This window comes from Sorex araneus, chromosome 4 (assembly GCF_027595985.1).
Source record: "Sorex araneus isolate mSorAra2 chromosome 4, mSorAra2.pri, whole genome shotgun sequence".
NCBI classification, from domain to species: Eukaryota; Metazoa; Chordata; class Mammalia; order Eulipotyphla; family Soricidae; genus Sorex; species Sorex araneus.
The window spans coordinates 15,378,865-15,400,838 of record NC_073305.1 but is presented as its reverse complement, the minus strand read 5'-3'; the positions used below and the strand labels follow the sequence as shown (position 1 = coordinate 15,400,838).

Sequence of the window (21,974 nt, the reverse complement as noted above, 5' to 3'; positions counted from 1 at the left end):
TGTAACTGCTCTCACGGTAATTAATCAATAAATTTATATAAAAAAAGAAAAACAAAAAAAGAAAAGGTTACCAAGATTTTTTTTCTCCTATTCTAAAAGTATTATAGTTGCAGCTGTTACACTTAGCTCCATAATCTACTTTGAGCTAATTTGTTGTGGATGTGACAAGGTAAGGGGTAAGGCTCATTTTGTTTTGCACATGAAAATTAATTTTCCCAGCATCATCTGTTGCAGGTGTTATATTCCTTATAATAACTGATGCGACAATGATTTATCTTCATATTCTTAGGCTACTTCAAAGTTGAGACTGGAATGAATATTCTTGCATCAAAGCTTGCAGACCTGTTTGGTATTTCTGTAGAATCTGAGTCAAATAGCACACACGCATTTGTTAAGTCTTGAAGGATATCACCAGATCGCTCTTCAGCAAATGCCCTTCCCCACCCCACCCCAAGGCCCAAGAGGGAAGATTTTTAGCTTTGATTGACTTTATTGGTGTAAGCCTGTCACAAATCTCAAATGATTTCCTCTGGACAAATCTAATAGCCTATATTATTAGATTATGAAATATTCAGAGGCCTTCCAGGAGAGTTTGAAGAAAGATAATAGTTTCTGCCACGGTCATTTAGGGTGAGCTCCTAAGAAATAGGCTCATAACACCCAGGGTACACAGGGGAAATGGAAATTTACAAAAAAGTATTTCATGAGTTCCGGGGGCTTGTGGATGCCTCTGTGCTAGAACCTTCGCAGAGGGGAGATATTCCTGTCGCGATTACATCAGCAGGGCCTGAAGGTGAGTTTCACTCTCCCGAGGGTGGACCTGTCCAGACCCCGCACACCCAGCAACGCCCTCCTGACTGCACCTGCCAGTTGGTCCTGCAGAGACGCAAAGGGGCTGAGAAGGGCAGGTTGCTCGGCATGCTTAGAGCAGATAAAGTTAGGCTGGGTTTCTTTTTCTTTAGCCTGGTGTGTGAAAAACAAATTTCGCCAGAGCAGAAATTCAAAGAACGGACACGAAGACAGGAGGCAAAGCGAAAGCAAAGGACAATAGGTCCTTCTTGCAGCACTGGGTAGTCTGGGAGGCAGGCAGAACCCACGTGGCCAAAACAACTATTGGTGCGCAAGTCCCTCCTTCGGTTCCTCATTGGCTGGGTTTATGCAGCGTCGAGGCTCCCTGGACACCACCTGCATTTTATTGGCTAATTTAAATGCATGCCCCTTGGGATTGGTTGGGTGTTCAGAACTAGGTCCTCCTTTTCTCTCCTGGCAGACTTTGCCGGGATCTGTGCTTTCTAGCCTGTAGGAGTTTCTGCTTTGATACCTTCTTAACACGGATAGTTCAAATACTCCGTTATGGGCTGGAGTGATAGCACAGCGGGTAGAGCATTTGCCTCGCATGCGGCGGACCCGGGTTTGATTCCCAGCATCCCATATGGTCCCTGAGCACGGCCAAGAGTAACCCCTGTGCACCGCTGGGTGTGACCCAAAAAGGAATTTAAAAAAAATGGTTCAAATACTCGGTTAGCCCATGAGTCATTATGTAGATGCTTTGCCAGTTATTTCCCATTAATCTTGAGTGTTTTTTCTTGAAAATGGACCACCACTGGCTTGACTTTTAACAGGTGTAGTTGAAGCAAATGAACTGACTTTGCTGAGGGTGTATGAGGTGCCATGTCTTTCCTGCGGGCTAAGGGGGTACACAGAGCTACAGAACAGTCTCCCCACCTCCAGGGATGCTCACAGAGATTAGACACCACACTAAGTGATTGGTAGACAGTGCAGACACAGACACCACACAGTTACATCATTTGTGCCCACAGCAAGGTCAGTGGTGAAATTTATGCATGGAGGCAGGGATGAAACTGCTTTGGCATTGCAGAGCTGGAGAATGCAAGTTAAAATTCTCTCTCCAGGTTACTCAAGGGTTATTATCTTCCTCCCAGGTACACTGCCCCTTCTCCAAGCTGCCCCAAGCCTGCTGCTGGGGCTGGAGAATTCACCAGTTGCCAAGAGCAAGCTCAAGGGTGTCCTGTTCGGTTTATCCAACAATGGCAGAGTCTTCTGTTTTGAAATTGTTTTCTTCATTTTGAGTGTGACATACAGTAGTTATGATCTCGGTGTCTGCTAGTGATTGCTGTGTAACTAAGCATCCTGAACTAGTGGCTTAGCAGAACAATCACTTTTTGTTTTGTTTCATTTTTCTCATGAGTCTAGAGTCTGGGTGAGATTCACCTAGACAGCTCTTTAGCTGGGTCATTTCTGTGACTATCTAGGGACTGGAAGGAGGCCCCTGGGATACAGTCTGGCTCATGTCCAGTTGCTCATTTGAGATGACCAGATAGCTTTAGTATTCTTTTTTTGTTCTATCTCCTTAAAATTATTACTGGAATGTTTGACACATTGTTTTGGGTAAAATGGACACCTCAACCACATTAATCCCCTTATCCATGTGCATGAAATATCTTCCTGTCTTTACATTGCTTGTTCTATGTTTTTTAGATTTTTTTGTTTTATTTTGTTTTTTGGGGGGGCACATCCAGCGATGATCAGGGGTTACTTCTGCTCTGCACTCAGGAGTCACTCCTGCTGGTGCTCAGGGGACCGTATGGGATGCTGGGGATCAGACCCAGGTTGGCTACATGCAAGGTAAGTGCCCTACCTGCTCTGGCCCCAGAAGTACATTAAAGTTTTAACAGTTTCAGTCTTTGACCTTCCTGGTGAAATTTATTTTTAGGTCTTTAATCTTTTGGGCAATTTTGTTTGGGGACAGTTTTAGATGAGGTTGGTTTCTTAATTTCTTCTTATTCATTATTTGCATATAGGAATGCAACAGATTTAAAAAATATGTTGATTTGGTTGCCTACCACTTTGCTGTACTCATTTATTGTTGCTAACATTTTTTTACATAGAATGAAGTTTTGGGGGAGTTATTTGAAGAAATTTGTCTAGCCAGAAATCAAGTCAATATTTCTCCAAATATAGCCTGAGAAATAATGATTCACTTTCCAAGCTGTGCACCATTTTCATTTATTTATTTATTTTTGCATGGGATACAAGTTTGCAGTTTGGAGAGAGATCTAACTTTTTTTTTTTTACAGGGGCGGGGCTCACCCAGTGTCCTTGGGTCTTAGACCTGACTCTGCACTCAGGGATCACTTTTGGGGTCTCTGGGGAACATATAGGATGCAGGGATCAAACCTGGTTCAGCCGTGTGCAAGGCAAGCACCTTACCTACTGTCCTATGTCTCCACCCCACAAAAATCTTAAATCTTTTAAAATTTAATTTTATTTGAAAAGCACAATTTACAAAGTTATTGATGGTTGGGCTTTAGACATTCAATTTTACAGCACCAATCCCACCACCGGTGCCAACTTCCTTCCACTGGTGGATCCTTCCACCAGTGATCCTTTGCTTCCGCCTTCGCCACCAGTCCCCACTTACCACTTTGACAGGCACATTTAAAAGTCCTGTGGTTGTAGTTTAGATCTTGTGTTTTCATGTGGTTGAGTCTGTACTTTGGGTATGTCGCTATATCATTCTCCCATAGCTCTGGTATACCCAAGGTCCTGATTCCTGTTCGCCATCATCTCCCTCTCTCTTCTCCGTTTCCCCCTTGGTTTCTTTCCTTTTCTGCCCTGCTCCTCCTCCCCAGACTCTAGGATCAAGGATGATCTAGCATCCACGCTCTTTACTACATTACGTGTCCTCATCCAGAGCTAGGTGAGATCATTCTGCCAAAACACTTTCATGAAGAAAGTTGTTTTAGAAAGCAAAAACTCTTCCCTTCTCAATTTCGCTGTGATTCAACAAAAAACACACAAGTCTACTTGGCATTTGTCACCAGTGGGTAAGACCTCACAGGCTGACAACAGAGGAGTTTTATCTCTGCACAAATTCAGTTTGAAACCCGAGAGTCCTTTCTGTGATGTCACAGAACACCTTGCTTGCCAGCAGGTAGCTGCTGGATCAATGTGGAATTCTAGCTGCCCTTGAAGACTGCTTCGAGGGAACATTTGAGACTTGGCTGCCTTTTCATCACCTCTTCAAGAGGTCACTTACCTCAGTCTCCAGAAATGAAAATTCTGACATCTTAATTTTAATGTGGGCATTTGATCCAGTGCTTGAGATAAATATAACCCTGTGTAGTATGGAGAAGGTTTAATGGGAAATGGTTGGCATTCTTTCTTGGTAAAGGCATGAGGGAGAGGGAGAGGGAGAGAGAGAGAGACAGAGAGAGAGAGAGAGAGAGAGAGAGAGAGAGAGAGAGAGGCAAACAGCAGTGAGGAAGACAAGCGCAGAGTAGAGATAAGGGAGCCCTGGGCAGTCACCAGAGGCTGGCCAGTATGGTTGTCCTGAATCCAGTGACTCTGGGAATTTGTCTTCAGCTTTTCTTCCGCTTCCTCACGTCTCAACCGACTGTCATCAACAGTGTCCTCCCAATTCCTGCAGGTAACGCCGGCTACAGCTCCGTTCTCTTCCGTCTGTTGGGGGGTAGGGGAGGGAGGGAGATTCTTTTGCCACTTGCCTTGCTCTTTCCCCCATTCTCCTCCCCGTGGCAGGACCCTGGGAGGGATCTGACCACCCCAGTGGCTTCCTGTCACCCAAGGTCATCAGGGAGCCCCAGCTCCAAGCCAGAGACCCTTAGAAAGAAACGGTTTCTGCCTCCCCCACTCCCTCTCTCCCAGTGGACCGCATGATTTCATTTTGGATGGGGATTTGGGGGTGCTCCGGGGAGACGGGAGGGCAGCCTGAGTTTTCTATAAATACACCCTGACCTCTTCCACAGGGCGCGCGCGTGTGTGTGTGTGTGTGTGTGTGTGTGTGTGTGTGTGTGTGTGGAGGGGGGGATGTTGTGAAGTGAACATGCCTCTCTCCGGGCCAGGCGGGCCCCATGGAAGGGAAGGGGAATTGAGGTGATTCCCCGGGGTGCCAGGGACTCCTGTGTCACCTCAGGAGCAGCTCCCCCAGCCTGGCTGTCCTCATGCTGGGCTTTCTCCTGGGCTGGACCTTCTCTTCAGCCTCAGAGGTGGTGCTGGCAGTCCAGGGAGAAACGAACTTTGCGGGGAGAGGTGGACGAGGGAGGGGTGCAGGGTGACAGCTTGTTTTGCCAGACGCAGCCCTGGGTGTGTGTGTGTGTGTGTGTGTGTGTGTGTGTGTGTGTGTGTGTGTGTGTGGTGTGTTTGTGTGTGTGCGGACAGAACTTTTCCTGCCCGGACTGGCAACGCTGCTGAGGGCACCAGCCACTGTCCTTGTCCTGTCTGACCCAGAGAGGGGAAGTATCGAGTTACCCACAGGGGCCCATGGAAACTGCCCTGTGGAAGGGTGTTTCCAGGGGGGGCGGGGCAGGGGGAGAAGGGGGAGCGGAGGGCCCGTCCCCCACAGGCCCCTTCAACCCAATCCACCCCACGCTGGCCCTTGTCAGTGTGCCGTCCACCATGAGCTCACGGCGCCTGTCCCCAGCCTGCAGACCAGCTCTGAGCGGCCGGTCTGAGTGCGGCCAGGCCCTTCCCATTCATAAAAACAGCTCCTGGCTCTGAGGAGCCCTGAGGGGGGGCCAGGGGATGGGTGTGGAGCTATTTATAGAGCGGTGAGGACCTGGAGGAGGAGGGGATGAGAGTGGGGGTCGGGAAGGGTGTGGGGCAGGAAGGGGCCTCCATGGGCGTGTGCTATTAACACCTCTCCCCAAAATTAAAATTGAGAGCAAGTGAGTCTTTGCTCCGTACATGCAGGGGGGACGCGGATATTAATTTGGTCTAAGCTGGTGGTTCGTAACCCTTTGGGCCATGGATCCCTTGGGCAATCTGCAGAAACTTTGGGCCTGGAAGACCCTTAGCCCTCTGGTCCCTGTTTTGCTCCGGGAGGCTCTCTGGCCTCTCTGTCCAGGGCTCTGTCCAGCACTCACCCAAGTCAAAGGTGTATGTTTGACTTTGGCCCACACAGGGCCGCACAACAAGCCTCTGGTGCGGGAACGGAGGCGCGAACCTTCGGCCCTAACTGTGCACTGGAGTTTCTCCTATTCCTGCCCCTCAAGTCGAACTGGGGAGCGGGTTCAAGCGAGAAGAATCTCTGAGTTCCTCGGAACGCTTTGCCCTCGCGGGAGGCCAGGCCCAGCTCAGCCGAGTGTGTCTTAGAGAAGGTTTTGAACAGAGGGGACGGGTCAGGGCAGGAGCAGGCAGAGGAAGCCCCCCAGATGGTGACTTTCAGGAAGAGACATTCCGAGGTGTGGGTGGATGGAGGAAGGGGGGATGCCTTGGCGGCTGTCTCCTTTCTGGCGCTTGAGAGGGCAGAGGAGGAAAGGGCTGAGTGGATGTGGGGAGACACAAGGGCCCCTCCCCGAGCAGGAGCTTTGAACGCCGGAGAACCCCAAGCAGGAGGAAGTCAGATGCACTCCTGACTTCCTTCCCATCCCCCCCCGCCCCCCCGCTCTTGACCGTGCCTCCCATTGGCCCAACCCAACTCCAAGGGCGTCCTTCGCTGTGGTCATGGGGGGCGGGCAGGCTTTGGGTGTGCGGTGATAGTCTCCATCTCAGATAGAATAGTGAGTCCATACAGCCACAGCCCTTCTTGGTGAGGTGCTAAATCTGAATCTTCCAGTTGGACACGTGCTCTAGGCATTTGTATCCCACGCGGGAGTTTGTGGCATGGATGGGGGCTGTCACTCGTGGAAGGCTGGTGTTTTCATTGGCTGCCTCCCCGCAAGTCTTCATCCCGCTCATTCAATCCCCATGGCTTCTGGAGAGCAGGACTCAGACATAATAAGCTGTGTCCTCCAAAGAAAACTATTCCTTGACCTAGGACAACAGCGATACTCTAGAAGTATTTCCTGGGGCTTGAACCTAGATACTGTCCCCCCTCAAAAAAAAAAAAAAGGAAAGGAAAGTGTGTCATTTAAGCATTAAAAGGGAAAGACTGGGCTGCAGAGGTAGAACAGGAGTTAGGACACCTGCTCTGTATGACCCTGGCTCGGTTTGATCCCTGGCACCATGTGAGCCCCAAGCACCCTGGAGTCCCCAGGCCCTGGGGCATGGGCAGCACTGTGTGCCTTGGTCCTAGCACTCAGAGGACTGACCTGGGTCGCTGAGCATCACTGAATGACCCTGAGTCCGCTATGACTCTTGTTTGAATTCCCACCTACTGCCAGTGTCACTCCTAAGCACAGAACTAGGAATAGTCCCCGAGCACAGCCAGGTATGGCCTATCCCCTCCCCCACTCCCAAACCACACATCCCCTTCCTCCAATTCCCAACCCATTTTTACTGAAATCTGTGTATTATCATTTTTTTATTTTAATTTATTTATTTTATTGAATCACCCTGTGGAAAGTTACAAAGCTTTCAGGCTTATGTCTCAGTTATACAATGCTCGAACACCCGTCCCTTCACCAGTGCACATATTCCACCACCAAAACCCCCAGTATACTTCCCACCCCCTGACCCCCCCCACCCCCACCTGCATAGCTGATACATTTCACTTCACTTTCTCTTTACCTTGATTACATTCCATATTTCAACACAAAACTCACTAATTGTTGTTGGAGTTTTCTCCCCAATAAACAGCCCTGCTGAAACGGAAGCATTTGATAAATAGTTTTCCATTGCTGAGAATGAAGAGATGTGAAGTTGCATGGCCGCGATAGCAGCCGCGTGGTTTGGGATTTCTGTATTTTAGTATTTTAGTAACTAATTCCAGGGAGATTTATGTTAGAAATTGCATCATTTCCCTTCCTGGGACAGCATGGGGCTATGGCTTAGTTCACAGTCTAGAGACATCTCTGCAAGCAGCTTCTGGTACCAAAAGTAGTCTAGCTGGCCTCCGGATCGTGGTCGATCAGCTGCAGAGCAGCACACAAACGTGTGCCTACCCGGGTTGCATCTCGGCGGAGAGCCTGTGTATTATTTTTTAATGAAACATTTTTATTATAATTTTTAATTGAATCACTGTGAGCTACAGTTACTAAACTTTCATGTTTGAGTTTCAGTCACACAATGATCGGACACCCATCCCTCCACCATTGTACATTTTCCACCACCAGTGTCCTCAGTATCTCTCTGTCTCCCCCCAACCCTCTCCCACCCCTCCCCCTCCCTCTATGGCAAACAATTTTCCTCTTACTCTCTCTCTCTACTTATGGGTATTACGGTTTGTAATATCTCTCTTTGTTGTTTGTTGTTGTTGTTGTTGTTGCTGCTGTTGTTGTTGTTTCTTTTTGGGTCACACCCAGAGATGCTCAGAGATTATTCCTGGCTCTGCACTCAGGAATTTCTCCTGGGAAAGCTGGAGGACCATATGGGATGCCGAGGATTGAACCTGGGTCAGCCTCATGCAAGACAAACACTCTGCCCACTGTACTATTGCTCTGGTCCCTCTCTGTGTATTTTTAAGTCAGGTAAGAGCTTGGTTTGGTTGGACCCATGCCAGGCCCGCTGGTGCCTCTGAATCTTACAGCTCAGCTCTGAGCCGTCACCCCAGGGACTGGGAAATGACACAGCTGGTAGAACGTGGCACTACAGACCCCAGGGCTACCCCTTGGCATGTGTCTACTTCAGTTATGCTCCGAGTGCCCTCGGTGGGTATGCCAACACCATCACACTTCAGACCAACCAAAAGATGTTCTGAGGTGACCTGCCCATGCTCCCACAGCTGGTATTATGAAATTAATTATTTAATTAATTTAAATGAAAATTTGGGTCTGGAGAGAGAGTATAGTGGGTAGAATGTTTGTCTTACACACTGTCTACCTGGGTTCAATCTCCGGCACCCCAAATCATCCCCTGAGCCCTCCTGGATCCGGAGCACAGTGCCAAGAGTAAGCCCTGAGTACAGTGGGGTGTGCCTCAAGAACAAACAAAAATTTCAAATTAAATTTCCATTGTTTATAAAAGTTCTTAAGTCCTGCCCTCCACTCCAGGGCTTTTACCAATGTAAACCAGATCTACTTACTGACATAACATTCATAATCCTTTTCAAAATATTTTGATTTTAATTCTTGGGGCCTGCCAAGAAATATTCAGGAAACCTGGGGGCGACTCCAACTGTATCAGTTCTGGCCTTGTGGGCCTGGAGACTCGGTGCTCAGGCCAGCAGTGCAGTGCCCAGGGTGGGCATCACAGGTAACCCCGGTAGGGATCCAGGGACCAGGCGGTGCTGGGGACTGAACTCGGGCTTCTACAAGCAAGGCATGTGCTCCAACCCTTCGAACTCTCTCCCCAACCTAATGACAATCATTTTAAGACCCCCACAGGCCACGTGTCTATGCTCAGGAGCATCTCTGTGGATTCTCTACCTTCCACTCCCTTCTGCCTTCTCAGGAGTCCAACACCCAAAGTGTTTAGCAAGAGACTGAGGATTCCTTCATAGTAGAGTGTGCCTGACTTGCCTGGGTGGATCCATCTCTCTTTGGAAGGAATTTGCATTTTGACATGGGCTCAAGAGCCAAGCCGAAGGCTACTCTGAGAAAATGAGCGTCAACCAGAAGATTGGGGGCAGGGGGCAGCAGAGATGAGGCTCTGGGAGCCACAGGAATGGCATTTGCACAGACTTTAGCCTTGGGAGCCAACCCGCCCTGTGCCCAGACAGACACCTGGCTCTCTCAGGAGGGCGGGCACTCCCCGGCTGATGTTGGGCTTCTGAGCTCAGGGACAAAAAGGTGAGAAGACCCCCATCTGGTCCTGCAATCATTTCCCACTAGCAACCCCCATTTACCCGAGAACTGCAACCCAGGCGAACATTTCATTCTGGGTTTCTCCCCATCGTGTTCAGCTCCAGGCTGGAGTGATAGCACAGCAGGTAGGGCGTTTGCCTTGTAAGTGGCTGACCCGGGTTCGATTCCTCTGCCCCTCTCAGAGAGACCGGCAAGCAACCGGGAGTATCCCGCCTGCGCGGCAGAGCCTGGCAAGCTACCCGTGGCATATTCGATATGCCAAAAACAGTAACAACAAGTCTCACAATGGAGACATTACTGGTGCCCGCTTGAGCAAATTGATGAGCAATGGGACGACAGTGCTACAGTGCTAGTGTTCGGCTCCGTTTAGATGCATGGCTGTTTGTTCTCTGGGCCTGAAGCCCGCTGGTCCGACTCTTCCTCGTCCTTCTTTAGCAGTTGCAGGTCATTTCCCCCCTAGAACTTCCGAGCTCTGCCAGGGCCAGGCTGAGACACTTTGTTCTCCATCAGTAGCTCAGGGACTTCAGCCCCATTCTCAGCCACGGCCGAGTCAAGGCTTCCCAGAGTCCAGGCCATAGAGACGGAGTCAGCCCGACTCTCCGGTAGGTGGAACGGGCCACAGGTCATTGTAATGTCGGGTCAGGGTTGACCACTAACCTGGCCTCCACATCCTCTGGAAGCTTCGAGAAACACAGACTGCTGGGCCTCCTCCCAGAGTTTCTGGTTCAGCAGCTGTCGGGAGACACCCCAGGGTTTGCCTTTCTGGTAAGACCCAGAAGAGGCTGATGCAGCCGTGCCAGGCCACCCTGAGGTCCACCCTCAGGCTCATCCTGTGAGTGCCCTAATGGTCACTCACTGGTCACTCCGTCTTCTGTGCGAGGTCTGTCTATAGGGACACGCGTGACTAATTTGGGGTCACCCAAGACTGGTGGTTTGGGGTGTGTGTGTGTGTGTGTGTGTGTGTGTGTGTGTGTGTGTGTGGTGCTGGGGAGGGAACCCGGGACCTCACTCGTACAAGGCGAGTGCTACAACCCCAGTGACTGCCCTGTCGTCCTCATGGTAGCCACTGCCTTAATCCAGTCACACCTGCCGTGTGGGTTTGGATCCCTACCACGGGGACAGTGCTTTTCAGCCTGCCTGTTCTCTCTGTGAAGAAGAATGCTCAGGCCCGTGCTCAGGATCCATTCCCAGTGATGCTTGGGGGGGGGGGGCACATGGTACCCTCTGAGCCACGTCCCTGGCTCCCACCCATTCTCCACGGCTCAAATATCGCACTGGCGCTTCCTCACAAGCCCTGGGTACACCTCATGTAGACATGTATCAGTGAGCGGCCCCTGAACAAGGATGTGGGGGTGCGTGGTTTATCTGGGAGGTGGTCACAGTGGAGCAGGGGCGGGCGGGGGGATGCAGACAGGAGACGGAAGTCATCTGGCGGTGGGGTCCTGAACAAAGGTCTGTTGAGCTGGGCTTGGAGCTAAGGGGGCTTGAGGAAGATGGGGACGGGGTGTTCAGCAACCAGCTCTGGGGGACCTGCCTTCCCCAACACCTCCTGGACCAGAGAAGCCTTTGGGGCACTGTTAGAGCCCCAAATTCCCTGCCTGGGGGTGGGAGTGGGGCCCGGTCAGACACAACAGATCACACAGGAGCATGCCCTGGCGCGCTCAGGGTGTGACACCCATTGCCTCTCTCCCTTTCCACCCTCACACCACTCTCCTAAGGTCACCATTTGCCTCCCCACCCAGATTTGTCCCAGCAAGGAAAGGAACGTTTTGAGGGGTGGCACTGAGTTGGCAGGGAGGAGAACTTTCGAATCCCCAAGTCCTGGCATCAGCAGAAGGGCTGAGTGAGGGGGGGGAGGGGAGGAGAAGACACTGAGTGCCAGAGTTCACACCCAGACCACTTTCAGTTTGGAGGGGTTAAATTGCTTGCCCTGTGCCTCAGTTTCCCCACTTGTAAAAGTCGACTTGAACTCAGAGCGCAGTTGTGAGGATTAAGTGGGCTAGATAGGGACATAAAAAACACCTGGAGGGGCTGGAGCAATAGCACAGTGGGTAGGGGATTTGCCTTGCACGTGGCTGACCCGGGTTCGATTCCCAGCATCCCATATGGTCCCCTGAGCACCACCAGGGGTAATTCCTGAGTGCAGAGCCAGGAGTAACCCCTGTGCATCGCCAGGTGTGACCCCCCCAAAAAAAGAACACCTGGAAAGGTGAGGGGGGGAGTGAATACTTCTTCCCCCATCATCCCTTCCAGAATTTTCTGTGGTTTTGACACATGCTAAGACATCCTGGTCTCCCAGAAGAGCATTTTTCAGAAAGCAAAGTGCAACCCTAGCGTGAATTTTCGGCTCTCATTGCCCAGCGAGGGGAGGCGAAAAGAGGAGGGTGGCCTCTGTCCCTCCCTCTGGCAGCCCCTCGCAGTAGCCGTGCTACACTAGCTGCTCGGGGTGCCAGTGTTCCAGATGACTTTAAAAATACCCCTGGCGCCCGTCCATCTCCACCCGGAGCACGGAGCTCCATTCAAGCCCACACGTATCCCCAGCGACCCGCAGAAGCACCAGCCTTGTGACAGCTGGAGGAGAGGCCTCTGGGCTGCGAAGGGCTTTGCTTCAGGAACCAGCTGGGTCCGAAGGCAGCGAGGAGCGAAGGGGAGAGACACCCAGGACATTGTTGCAACCCTTCTCTCTTCTCCCCTCCCCGCCAAACCGCTAGCCCGGCCCCCGGAGGCAGCCCTGGACGAGCTCCTGCTTCTGCCTCTCTCTTGGGACACACGTTCCCGGAAGCCCTTGGGCTGAACGTGGTGATTTCCCAGGGGCCCAGAAGACAGAGAAGGTATCACAATGCCCCCCGTCTCCCCGGAAACCAACTGTCCTGCTGAGTTTTCTTGGCTGTGACTGGATCTCCTCTGGGTGTGTTTGCTCGTGGCCCTTCGATGAGGGGCCTACAGGCGGACAGGAACAGGGCTGTCCTCATTGAAACTGGCTCTTGGGGCTGGAGCGATAGCAGAGCAGCTAGGGCGTTTGCCTTGCATGCGGCCGACCCAGGCTCGATTCCCAGCATCCCATATGGTCGCCTGAGCACGGCCAGGGGTAATTCCTGAGTGCAGAGCCAGGAGTGACCCCTGTGCATCGCCGGGTGTGACCCAAAAAGAGAAGAAAAGAGAATAGTTTTACTTTCTGCATGAGTTAACAGGAGACAGGTCAAATGTCTCCTAGAAAATGAAGCAAACCAAGTGATCTTACATCGGAATAAATTATAAATGAAGATTTAATGTATGAAATTATCAAGTGAAAATGGCTGGAAAACACATGCAAATAACTTCAGTCCCCTTCTCTGAGAGACAAATGCAGACTCAAACCCTCTTTCTCACCTGTCAAATGGCACAGCAAAAAAAAAAAGTGTGATACCACCTAACTGGTGGGTGAAGGCACGAGGGGACAAACACAGTCTGTCTGGACTGAACTGTGGACCAGAGGAGGATTGTGGAGATGAAGTAGGCCCGTGGTGTACCACCTTCCTAGCCCTGTGGTGGGCAGCAGCTTGTGGACTGTTGTAGAAAACTGCAGAGTAGACGGGGGGCAGATGCTCCCACTGAGATGCAGCCTCTCTCTCTCAACATTAGTCGTTGGACAGAGTCGCTCAAAGACACCTCACGGGCTGTGAACCAATTATGGTGCTTGCAAATGAAATACTTCATTTGTTTTTTTGGAGCCACACCTGGCTTAGGGGCTACCCCTACTTGGAGCTCAGGCATGATTCCCGGTGGTATTCGGGGGACTGGAGGGTGCAGAGATCAAATCCGGGTCTCCTGCCTGCTGAGCATGAACTCTGGCCCTTTGAGTCATCTCCCTAGCCCACAAGAAGTAGATATATATTTTTACCTCTGCATTTTATTTATTTATTTTATTTTAGTTTTGTTTTGTTTTCAGGCCACACCTGGTGATGCTCAGGGGTTCCTTCTGGCTCTGCACTCAGGAATTACTCTTGGCAATGCTCAGGGAACCATATGGGATGCCAGGTTTGACCACATGTCAAACCCAGGTCAGACATGTGCAAGGTCCCATTGTACTATTGCTCTAGCGCCCTCTAGATGCACTTTATGTAATTATACAGAATAATGTCTTGGAAACAATGTGAAGAAACTAAGGATCATATGCATAGAGAGTCAAGGAACCTTTGAGAAACAGGGGGAAATAGCATGCCTACATATTTGCTTGTTTCTACATAAAAGATTTCTAGAGGGGTCGGGAAGATACAGCAGGGAGGGCACTTGCCAAGCTGAGTTCACTCCCCAGCTGATAAGGGCCCCCCACTGCCAGGAGTGACCCCTGAGAGCAGAGCCAAGAGTAAGCCCTGAGCATCACTAGGTGTGGCCTCAGAACAAAAATCCACCACCGCTGCCACCACCACCACTAACACCACCACCACCAACAACACCACACACACACACACACACACACACACACACACGATTTTTATTTATTTATTTAAATTTTTTTTATTAGTGAATTACCGTGAGGTACAGTTACAAACTTATGAACTTTCATGTTTGCATTTCACTCATACAGTGATCATTTACATCCCTCCACCAGTGCCCATTCTCCTCCACCAATGTTCCCAGTATCCCTCCCACCACCCCACCCCAACCCCCAGCTCCCCACCCCTCCTCTGTGGTAGGGCATTCCCTTTCATTCTCTCTCCTTTTGGGTGTTGTAGTTTGCAATAGAGGTATTGAGTGGCCATCATGTTTGGTCTATAGTCTCCTTTCGGCATGCATCTTACTACCCGAGTGGGTCCTCCCAACATTCTCTACTTGGTGCTCCCTTCTCTATCTCAGATGCCATTTCCTCCAGCATGTGAGGCCAGTTTCCAAGCTGACACACAAGATTTTTAGAAGTACACACTGGAAACAAAATGATAGCAGTGGGGCTGGAGCAATAGCACAGAGGGTAGGGCATTTGCCTTGCACGCAGCCAACCCGGGTTCGATTCTCAGCATCCCATATGGTCCCCCGAGCACCACCAGGAGTAATTCCTGAGTGCAGAGCCAGGAGTAACCCCTGAGCATCGCCGGGTGTGACCCAAAAAGTAAAAAAAAAAATGATAGCAGTTGGATGGGGACCTGGATGGGAGAGTTTTCAGAGACTCACTTGTCCTGTTTGAATCTTGAGTCGCATGAACATATCATATCTTATAATCAAAGTCTGTTTTCCCTTTTCCCTTCTCTCTGTTGCTTTGCCTCAAGGCCCAGGGGTCCTGCACGGGATACGCCCAAGGTCACTCACATACCGTGGGAGGACCCCAAGGGCAGTGCTGCCTTGCTCATGCTCAGCAAAGTGGAGTGCCACTAGGGACCCAACTTGGGGTCTCACTGCTGCGAAACAGGGACTCTGCACACATCCTGGCCCTAAACACACTGCAAAAATGCCTTCACATATGAAGCAGAGCCCGTTTACCGCAAGGTCTGACGGCGTTGGGTTTGTTTTAAAAAGTCAGTTGGCGGATCAGTGAGATCCTCCTGAGTATCTCACCTGACTTGGACACAGTGACACAAGTTTTATTCCCCAGGATCCTCGGTGGTTCCCCCCTAAACCTCGCCAGGAGTGGTCCCTGAGCCCAGAGCCAGGAGAGAGCCCTGAGCCCTCACCCCCATAAAAAAATTAAATCTGTTGGACACACAACAGCCATTGGGAATTGGGAGCTGAGAGGGTTGAGGGGATTTCCAGAAACGGAGATTCCCCACTCACCCTTGTTCAGATGAGAAGCTCTGTCAGGCCGAGGGCTAGTACAGCAGGTGAAACACTTCCCTGCACACGGCCATCCTAGGTTGCTCCCAGCACCACCAGGCGAGATTCCTGAGGACAGAGCCAGAAATAAGCTCTGAGCACTGCAGGGTGAGTCCCCCAGCCCCCACCAAAGCAAAGCTCAGTTCAAAGGGGTCAGCCCAAGAGACTCCACTTTGTGGAATCAGGGATCTGAGTGACTCAGTGACGCAAATGGGAACATCCGTGCCAATGGGCAGCCAGGGGTACCCAGGGACACAGCCTCTTCCTTATTCCCTTCTGCAGAAGCCTCAACAAATACTGAAGAGGGGGCAATGATGGGGGTGCTCAAGGGATAAGGCTCAAGGAGCACTGTGGGCTTGAAACCCAGGTGTGGGCTGAGCTAACATATCACTGTGGAAAAATGAGGGCCAGGAAACTGAGGAGCTTTCCACTCAGCTACGCCGGGGAGCGCGTGTTGGAAATACTCCTCCGTCCGGGTCCAGGTGGCTGGAGGGTTTATCCATGACCCAGGCTCAGGTCTTCCGAGTCCCTCGACAACCCTGGGCTCCCGCTGTCAGGCCGGAGCAGAAGATTCCATAGCCCTCCTGGCTGATTGATGCCGGCTGCAGTAATCGAATTCGGAGCCAGGGCGCAGCCAGCCCCAGAGAGACTTCCTGCTGTTCCCGGGCCCCTAATGACATTGTCTCCTCCTCCCGCTCTATTTACCACATGCCATTTGGTCGAATTAGAACTTGAACTCAAAAAGCAGATGCCTTCCTTCAGATAAGGGCCAAAAAAAAAAAAGAAAAAAGATTCCCTTATGAGAGGCAAGAGGGATGGGGCAGTCTCTCTGCATCTCCCTGCATCGCTCTCCCCATCAGAACAGTCACTGTTGATCTATGACTTCCGAGAAAACAATGGCCAATCCCCAAAGAGGCCCTTTATCCTCCCTGGGCAAGGCGGGCCCAGGGGTGCTGGGGAGAAGCTGCTCACATCCTGTGGAGGAGCTTCAGGTGTGCTAATGAGGGGCTACAGACTCCTTCAGGCAATTCTGGTACCCTCACTGTGTGCAATTCTCAGGGGACCCCCAGATAGATGTCAACAGGGGGTGGACCAAAGCACCCCCAACCTTACCATTGTGATGGTATTTTCTGGGTCTCTGGGCCCCATTTAACATTTCAAAAATTGGATTGAGGAGGTGTGGGGGGCCACACCTGGCAGTGACCAGGGTTTACTCCCGGCTCTGTGCTCAAGACTCACTCTGGCGGGTCTCAGGGGACCATAGGAGGTGCCGGGGATCCTATCCCGGGTGGCCATATGCAAGGCAAGCATCTTGCACCTGTACTATCAGCCCACCCTATGTTCTTTTTTGGTGTATGATTAATAAAAACACTCCCTCCACCAAAAAAAAGCGGATAATTGTCTTAAGAATATGAATACGTCCATGGTTATGGGGTTGAGTTGGGCACCCTTACAGGGCATTGTCAAATTTCTAGCACCACCTGGGAGTGAGACTGGAGGGGAGTTGAGGCCTGGAGGGTTGAGGAAGCTAAAATCAGGCGGTTGGGGGTGGCCTTTGGGTCAATATGAGTGGGCTTCCTGGAAGAGGAGGCGATGAGGACAGGTGGACAAAGCCCTGTGAGGACATGGAGCAGACAGCCCTCTGCAAACCAGGGAGAGAAGCTGGGAAAGACCCACACTTCTGAGCCCGCAGCTCAGACTTCCAGCTTCTAGAGCTGCAGGAAACAAAAGGCTTTTTGCTGACAGCTGGCACCTCTTCTTGCACCCTGGCGATCAAGGATACCCCCTACCCTGACCCTGTGACCTTTCCTTCCGTGCTGTCCCCTCCTTCCTTGATCTCTTTACCCAACACTTCTTGTACTTGTTCCAGTTTGGTTTGGGGGCCACACCCAGAAATGCTCAGGGGCCACACCTGGAGTTGCCTGGGAGACCCTCCGTGGTGCTGGGATCTGAACCAAGGTCGTGGGGAAGCCCCCTGCCAGGCAAGGGACCTCCACTTTGTGCTTTCTCTCGGGACCCATCTTCGGTTCTGTTGCATTCAGAGGGAGCGGCAGGTCTGTCACCCTCCCATGGGACTCGGGGACTGAACCGAGAAGCTCGCTGGCTCTTGATGGAGAGCCGCTGGCACACATGCCGTGTGCCCTGTGGCTGGACAGTCAGGGAAAATGACTCATCGGGACTCTGGGATAGATGTGCGGTGGGGGAGGGGCGTCAGTGTGGTTGGAAAGGTAGGAGAATAGGGTGGGGAGCGGCCTCTTCAAAGGCCAAGACACCCCCCCAACCCCGCCGTGTGCCTGCATGTTTCTCGATGATCCTCTCTGCCTGGTGCGGGGTAACCCTCTCTGTGTGTGTGTGGTGAAGCAGATTTCCAGAAGTCTCCAGCTGGATTCAGTCCTCACCCCTGCCTTACCCGCTGGCTGTGTGTGACCTTAGGTGCACCCCCAGATCTAGCTCTCGCCTGAAAATGAGGCTGATCCCCAAGGATGGTACTAAGTCAGACCTGGTAGGGTTGGGGTGGGGACCCCCCACCACCGAAGGATTTGGAATGCTCGTGGACTCTTGCCCAGGGTGGATGCCTCAGTAGCAGAGCAGGGCTAATGCCAGGGCAACCTGACCCAACACTGAGGGTGAGCAGACCTCAAGGGCCACGATTTCCTCTCGATGGTCTTGGCAGGGGGCCGGAGAGGTAGGACGGGAGTTACAGATTTGCCTTGTGAGCAGCCAACTCTGGCTCGACCTCTGAGCGCAGTGTCAGAAGTAGCCTCTGCCCGCCACTGGCTGTGACGAAGACGATAAACTAACTGGGTAGGAGTCTTGCTGGACAGAAGCAGACGCCCGAGTTTGAGTCCTTATTGAGGGCCTGGAGCGTGTGGTCACAGAGAGTCTTTGCTTGTCAGTGTCTCGGGAGAAGCTGCCACCTCTAACCCGCCCCTCTGCCTGCCCCGGCCTGGGGTTGCGGCACAGACTTGAGGTGCCCCAGACTCTGTCCTGAAGCCTAGAGGCCTTTGTCCCCTGGCCCAGGAGCCCTCCCTGGGGAGCGCGCTGCGTTCTCGCAGCCTCGCTGCTCTCTGTGGCAGGGCTGGCTAGAGACACAGCAGCCCTACTGCAGAGGTGTCGGCCTGGAGCTGGACTGCGTGGCAGGGACCCGTGTCTAGGGAAGTGCAGCTCCAGACGTGGTCTCCTGCCCCGGCTTGATAAATCCCAGAGCTGCGATTAAGACACAGTCCTGTGAACCTGACACCTTTTGACAGCTGCCGGAAGGCCCTGGAAACTTCTCTGCTGAATTAGATTTTGCGGACAGCTCTGCCGGTGTCCAGGCCAAGGAAGCAGACAGAGCAGGCCAGGAGGGCCTGGAAGGCTGGGCGGGGAGCAGGGGGTGCAGCGAAGAGGGAGAAGGATCTGCCGGCCCCACTCGGGGCCCTTAGGAACGGGACATGTACGTCTCGGGCCCAGCCCTACCAGGTGCCAGAGCGGGGAAGGGCTCCGAGCTCAGCCGGCCCAGTGTTTCCATTTTGCACACAGGCCTAGAGGGGGACTAAGCTGTCCCCAGTTCCACAGCAAAGCCGGGCTACAGAGCGGCCGCTGGACCTCAGGCGGGCATGGTGAGCTCAAAGCAGTTAGTTGCGTGGGGTGTGGATATGACTCAGAGGATGGAGCACGTGCCTTAACCCTCGCCAAACCCTGAGTCCCAACACTGGTGCTGGGAAACGTTCACTGGTTGGAGGGTTGGGTGCTGGAACTCTGCACGACTGAAACCTAGTCATGAACCACTCTGTAAGGGCCTCTCTCCCAGTGATTCAATAATAAAACCAACCAACGAAAAACCGGAGTCCCATCCCAGCATCGTCTAATGCCCTGGCACTGTCAGATCTTAATGCTGCTGGCTCCCAGGCATTTCTGGGGGGGGGGTGGGGGTGGTAGATGAAAAGAACAATAAAGTCGGGGCTGGAGAGAAAGTACAGGAAGTAAGGCACTTGTTCTGCCTCCTGCCGACTCCAGCTTGAAGCTTGGCCCCAGAGGGTCCCCCGAGGATGACAGGAGTAAGCACGGAGCATAGCCAGGTGTGCCCTCACCAAAGTGCCCCTTCCCCCAAAAAGTACCCCCCCCCCAAAAAAAAAGTAGCTGGGTATATGTGTAGTACTTATAGAGATTCAATTGTTAGTGTTTGGAGAGACAGAATGGGACCATGCTAGAGGCAGGGAGAGACGCTGAGGAAGAGAGGCACAGGAGAGGAACTTAGACGAGAAAGAGGCAGAGACGAGTGAGCTATGTCCTCAGGCTCAAAGCAGAGACCCGCAGAGTGGGGCAGGACGTGCCGTCCCTGCAACCCAGCCACCTTCATTTTTATAATCACACACCAAGGACAGCTGGGTGGTTTCTGTACAACTGTATCAGCTCTTTAGGAAAAGTCTGAAGCGAAATGGTAAAAATACGGAGGCATTCGGTGCTAAAGGTGCCACGAAACCTACACCTCCAAAGAGGCTTCTAAAGGAGCTTTGGGAAATGGGGAGCGGCAGGACCATGAGCTGGCACAGGTGGGTTAGGAAAAGGGGGTGTGGGTGGTATTTCTGCAGCAGTCGGATTCAGCCGCACCCTCCCGTGGCTTTCTGAGATAACCTATTTTCTGAGAAGAAAGAGAACTATATTCTAGGGAAGGATGAGAGCTGACCCCTTCTCTTTCTATGCTTTTCCACCAGTGTCAGCAAATCTCTGCGTTTCAAAGCTCAGCTCAAAAATGCCATCTCTTCCAAGCAGCTTTCCTTGATTTCTCACACGTACCTGCTCCCAACTGGTATCCTTCTTTCCTGTCAATCCCTCCAAATATGCCAGTCTCTTGTTTATAAAACTTCTGTTTTCTACCTGGCACATAATTTATCTATGAAAAAAATGTTGGAAAAGAGTTTGCGTTCTGTGCTAAGAATCCCAAAAGCCTGTAAGCGGGTCTCAAAGATTCCCCTTCTGGGGCTGGAGCAATAGCACAGCGGGTAGGGCGTTTGCCTTGCATGCGGCCGACCCGGGTTCGATCCCCAGCATCCCATATGGTCCCCTGAGCACCGCCAGGGGTAACGGTAACTCCTGAGTGCAGAGCCGGGAGTAACCCCTGTGCATCGCCAGGTGTGACCCAAAAAGAAAAATAAAAAGATTCCTCTTCAGATTAAAAAGCTGTGGGGACAGATGGTAAAACTTTCTCAAGGTCATGCAGCTCGGAGGTGACAAAACCAGGAGCCCCCCACCAAGCCCAAGTTCTCCTGATCCAAGGGCTACCTCCCTTTCCATAACACACCGAACTGTGTACTCTGAACCAGGAACCAGGTGTGTGTGTGTGTGTGTGTGTGTGTGTGTGTGTGTGTGTGTGTGTTTCTGCAAGACTGAGGCCCCGAGTGAATGAATGAAGTGCCCTTCCTCCGCTTCTTCTTCCGTCTGTTGATGCGTTTGCAGTGACCACAGCTGCCCACACACGCTGGGTTGTGGCACACACATCACTGGGAGCACGGCCCTAGGAACAGTGCACCCCCTCTTTTTTACTTGTCGTGGTGGTGCTCACACACGCCTAGATGTGGTGCAGCCAGAAATGGTTTGCAGTACTGCCAGGATCATGCCCAGTGCAGGTGGCGGCACGGGGGACTGAACCCACGGCCACATGCTTGGAAGGCGGGCACCTTAGGCGTGGAGCCACCTCCTGCCCCGGAAGAGTTCTTTCTTTGGCGGGTCATGCGCCGACACCAGCAGCCTAAGGGTCTCCTGCAACCCGCCTCCTATTTTTGTAACACACCACGTTCGTGCCTTTGTGTAATGTCTGTGGCTGCTTGCCGCTACAACAGCTGGCCTGGGCTGCCACACGGGGCCCACAGAGCTCAGTTATTTACTGTCTGCCTTTCCAGAAAAAAAAAGTTTTCTTTTTCTGTGGTGAGGCCACATGTTCTTAACAAAGCTGAAGACAAAAACAAACAGTGCCTCCCACTGAGTTCCAGTCACCTGTCTCTTGCATTCGCATATGGCATGTGTGGGAACTCTCTTTCCCGGGGGTGGGGTTGGGGGGGGTCCCATGTCAGGCAGAGATGCATATGGAGTTGGTATCTGCCACTTTTCTCCCCTTTTATTTTTATTATTTTTTTCTTTTTGGGTCACACCTGGCGATGCACAGGAGTTACTCCTGGCTCATGCACTCAGGAATTACTCCTGGTGGTGCTCGGGGGACCCTACGGGATGCTGGGAATCGAACCCGGGTTGGCCGCGTGCAAGGCAAACACCCTACCCGCTGTGCTATCGCTCCAGCCCCACTTTTATTTCTTTGGGGCCAACCTGGCACTGCTCAGGGCTTACTCCTGGCTCTGCACTCAGGAATCGCTCCTGTGATGGTGCTCAGGGAACCCTATGGGGTGCCAGGCATGGCTCCTGGGTTGGCCAAGTGCAAGGCAAACGCCCTCCCCACTGTGCCGTCGTTCTGGCCCACTCTCTTATGCTATAGACAGGCTGCTGCTTCTCCAAAGGCTGCCACCGCCCACCGCCCACCCCCCAGCCCTTGGG

At 52.1% G+C, this 21,974-nt stretch overlaps 1 protein-coding gene across 2 annotated transcripts in view; it reads left to right on the top strand.

Moving 5' to 3' along the window:
• Positions 1–4,344: 4,344 nt before the first annotated feature.
• Positions 4,345–21,974, top strand: part of COLQ (collagen like tail subunit of asymmetric acetylcholinesterase) — a 58,204-nt gene continuing 40,574 nt past the window's right edge. For both annotated transcript variants that reach the window (XM_004603810.2, XM_004603809.2), the window contains exon 1: positions 4,345–4,450. In XM_004603810.2, coding sequence (XP_004603867.2) covers positions 4,345–4,450 — 106 coding nt within the window. The remainder of the gene's footprint in view (positions 4,451–21,974) is intronic.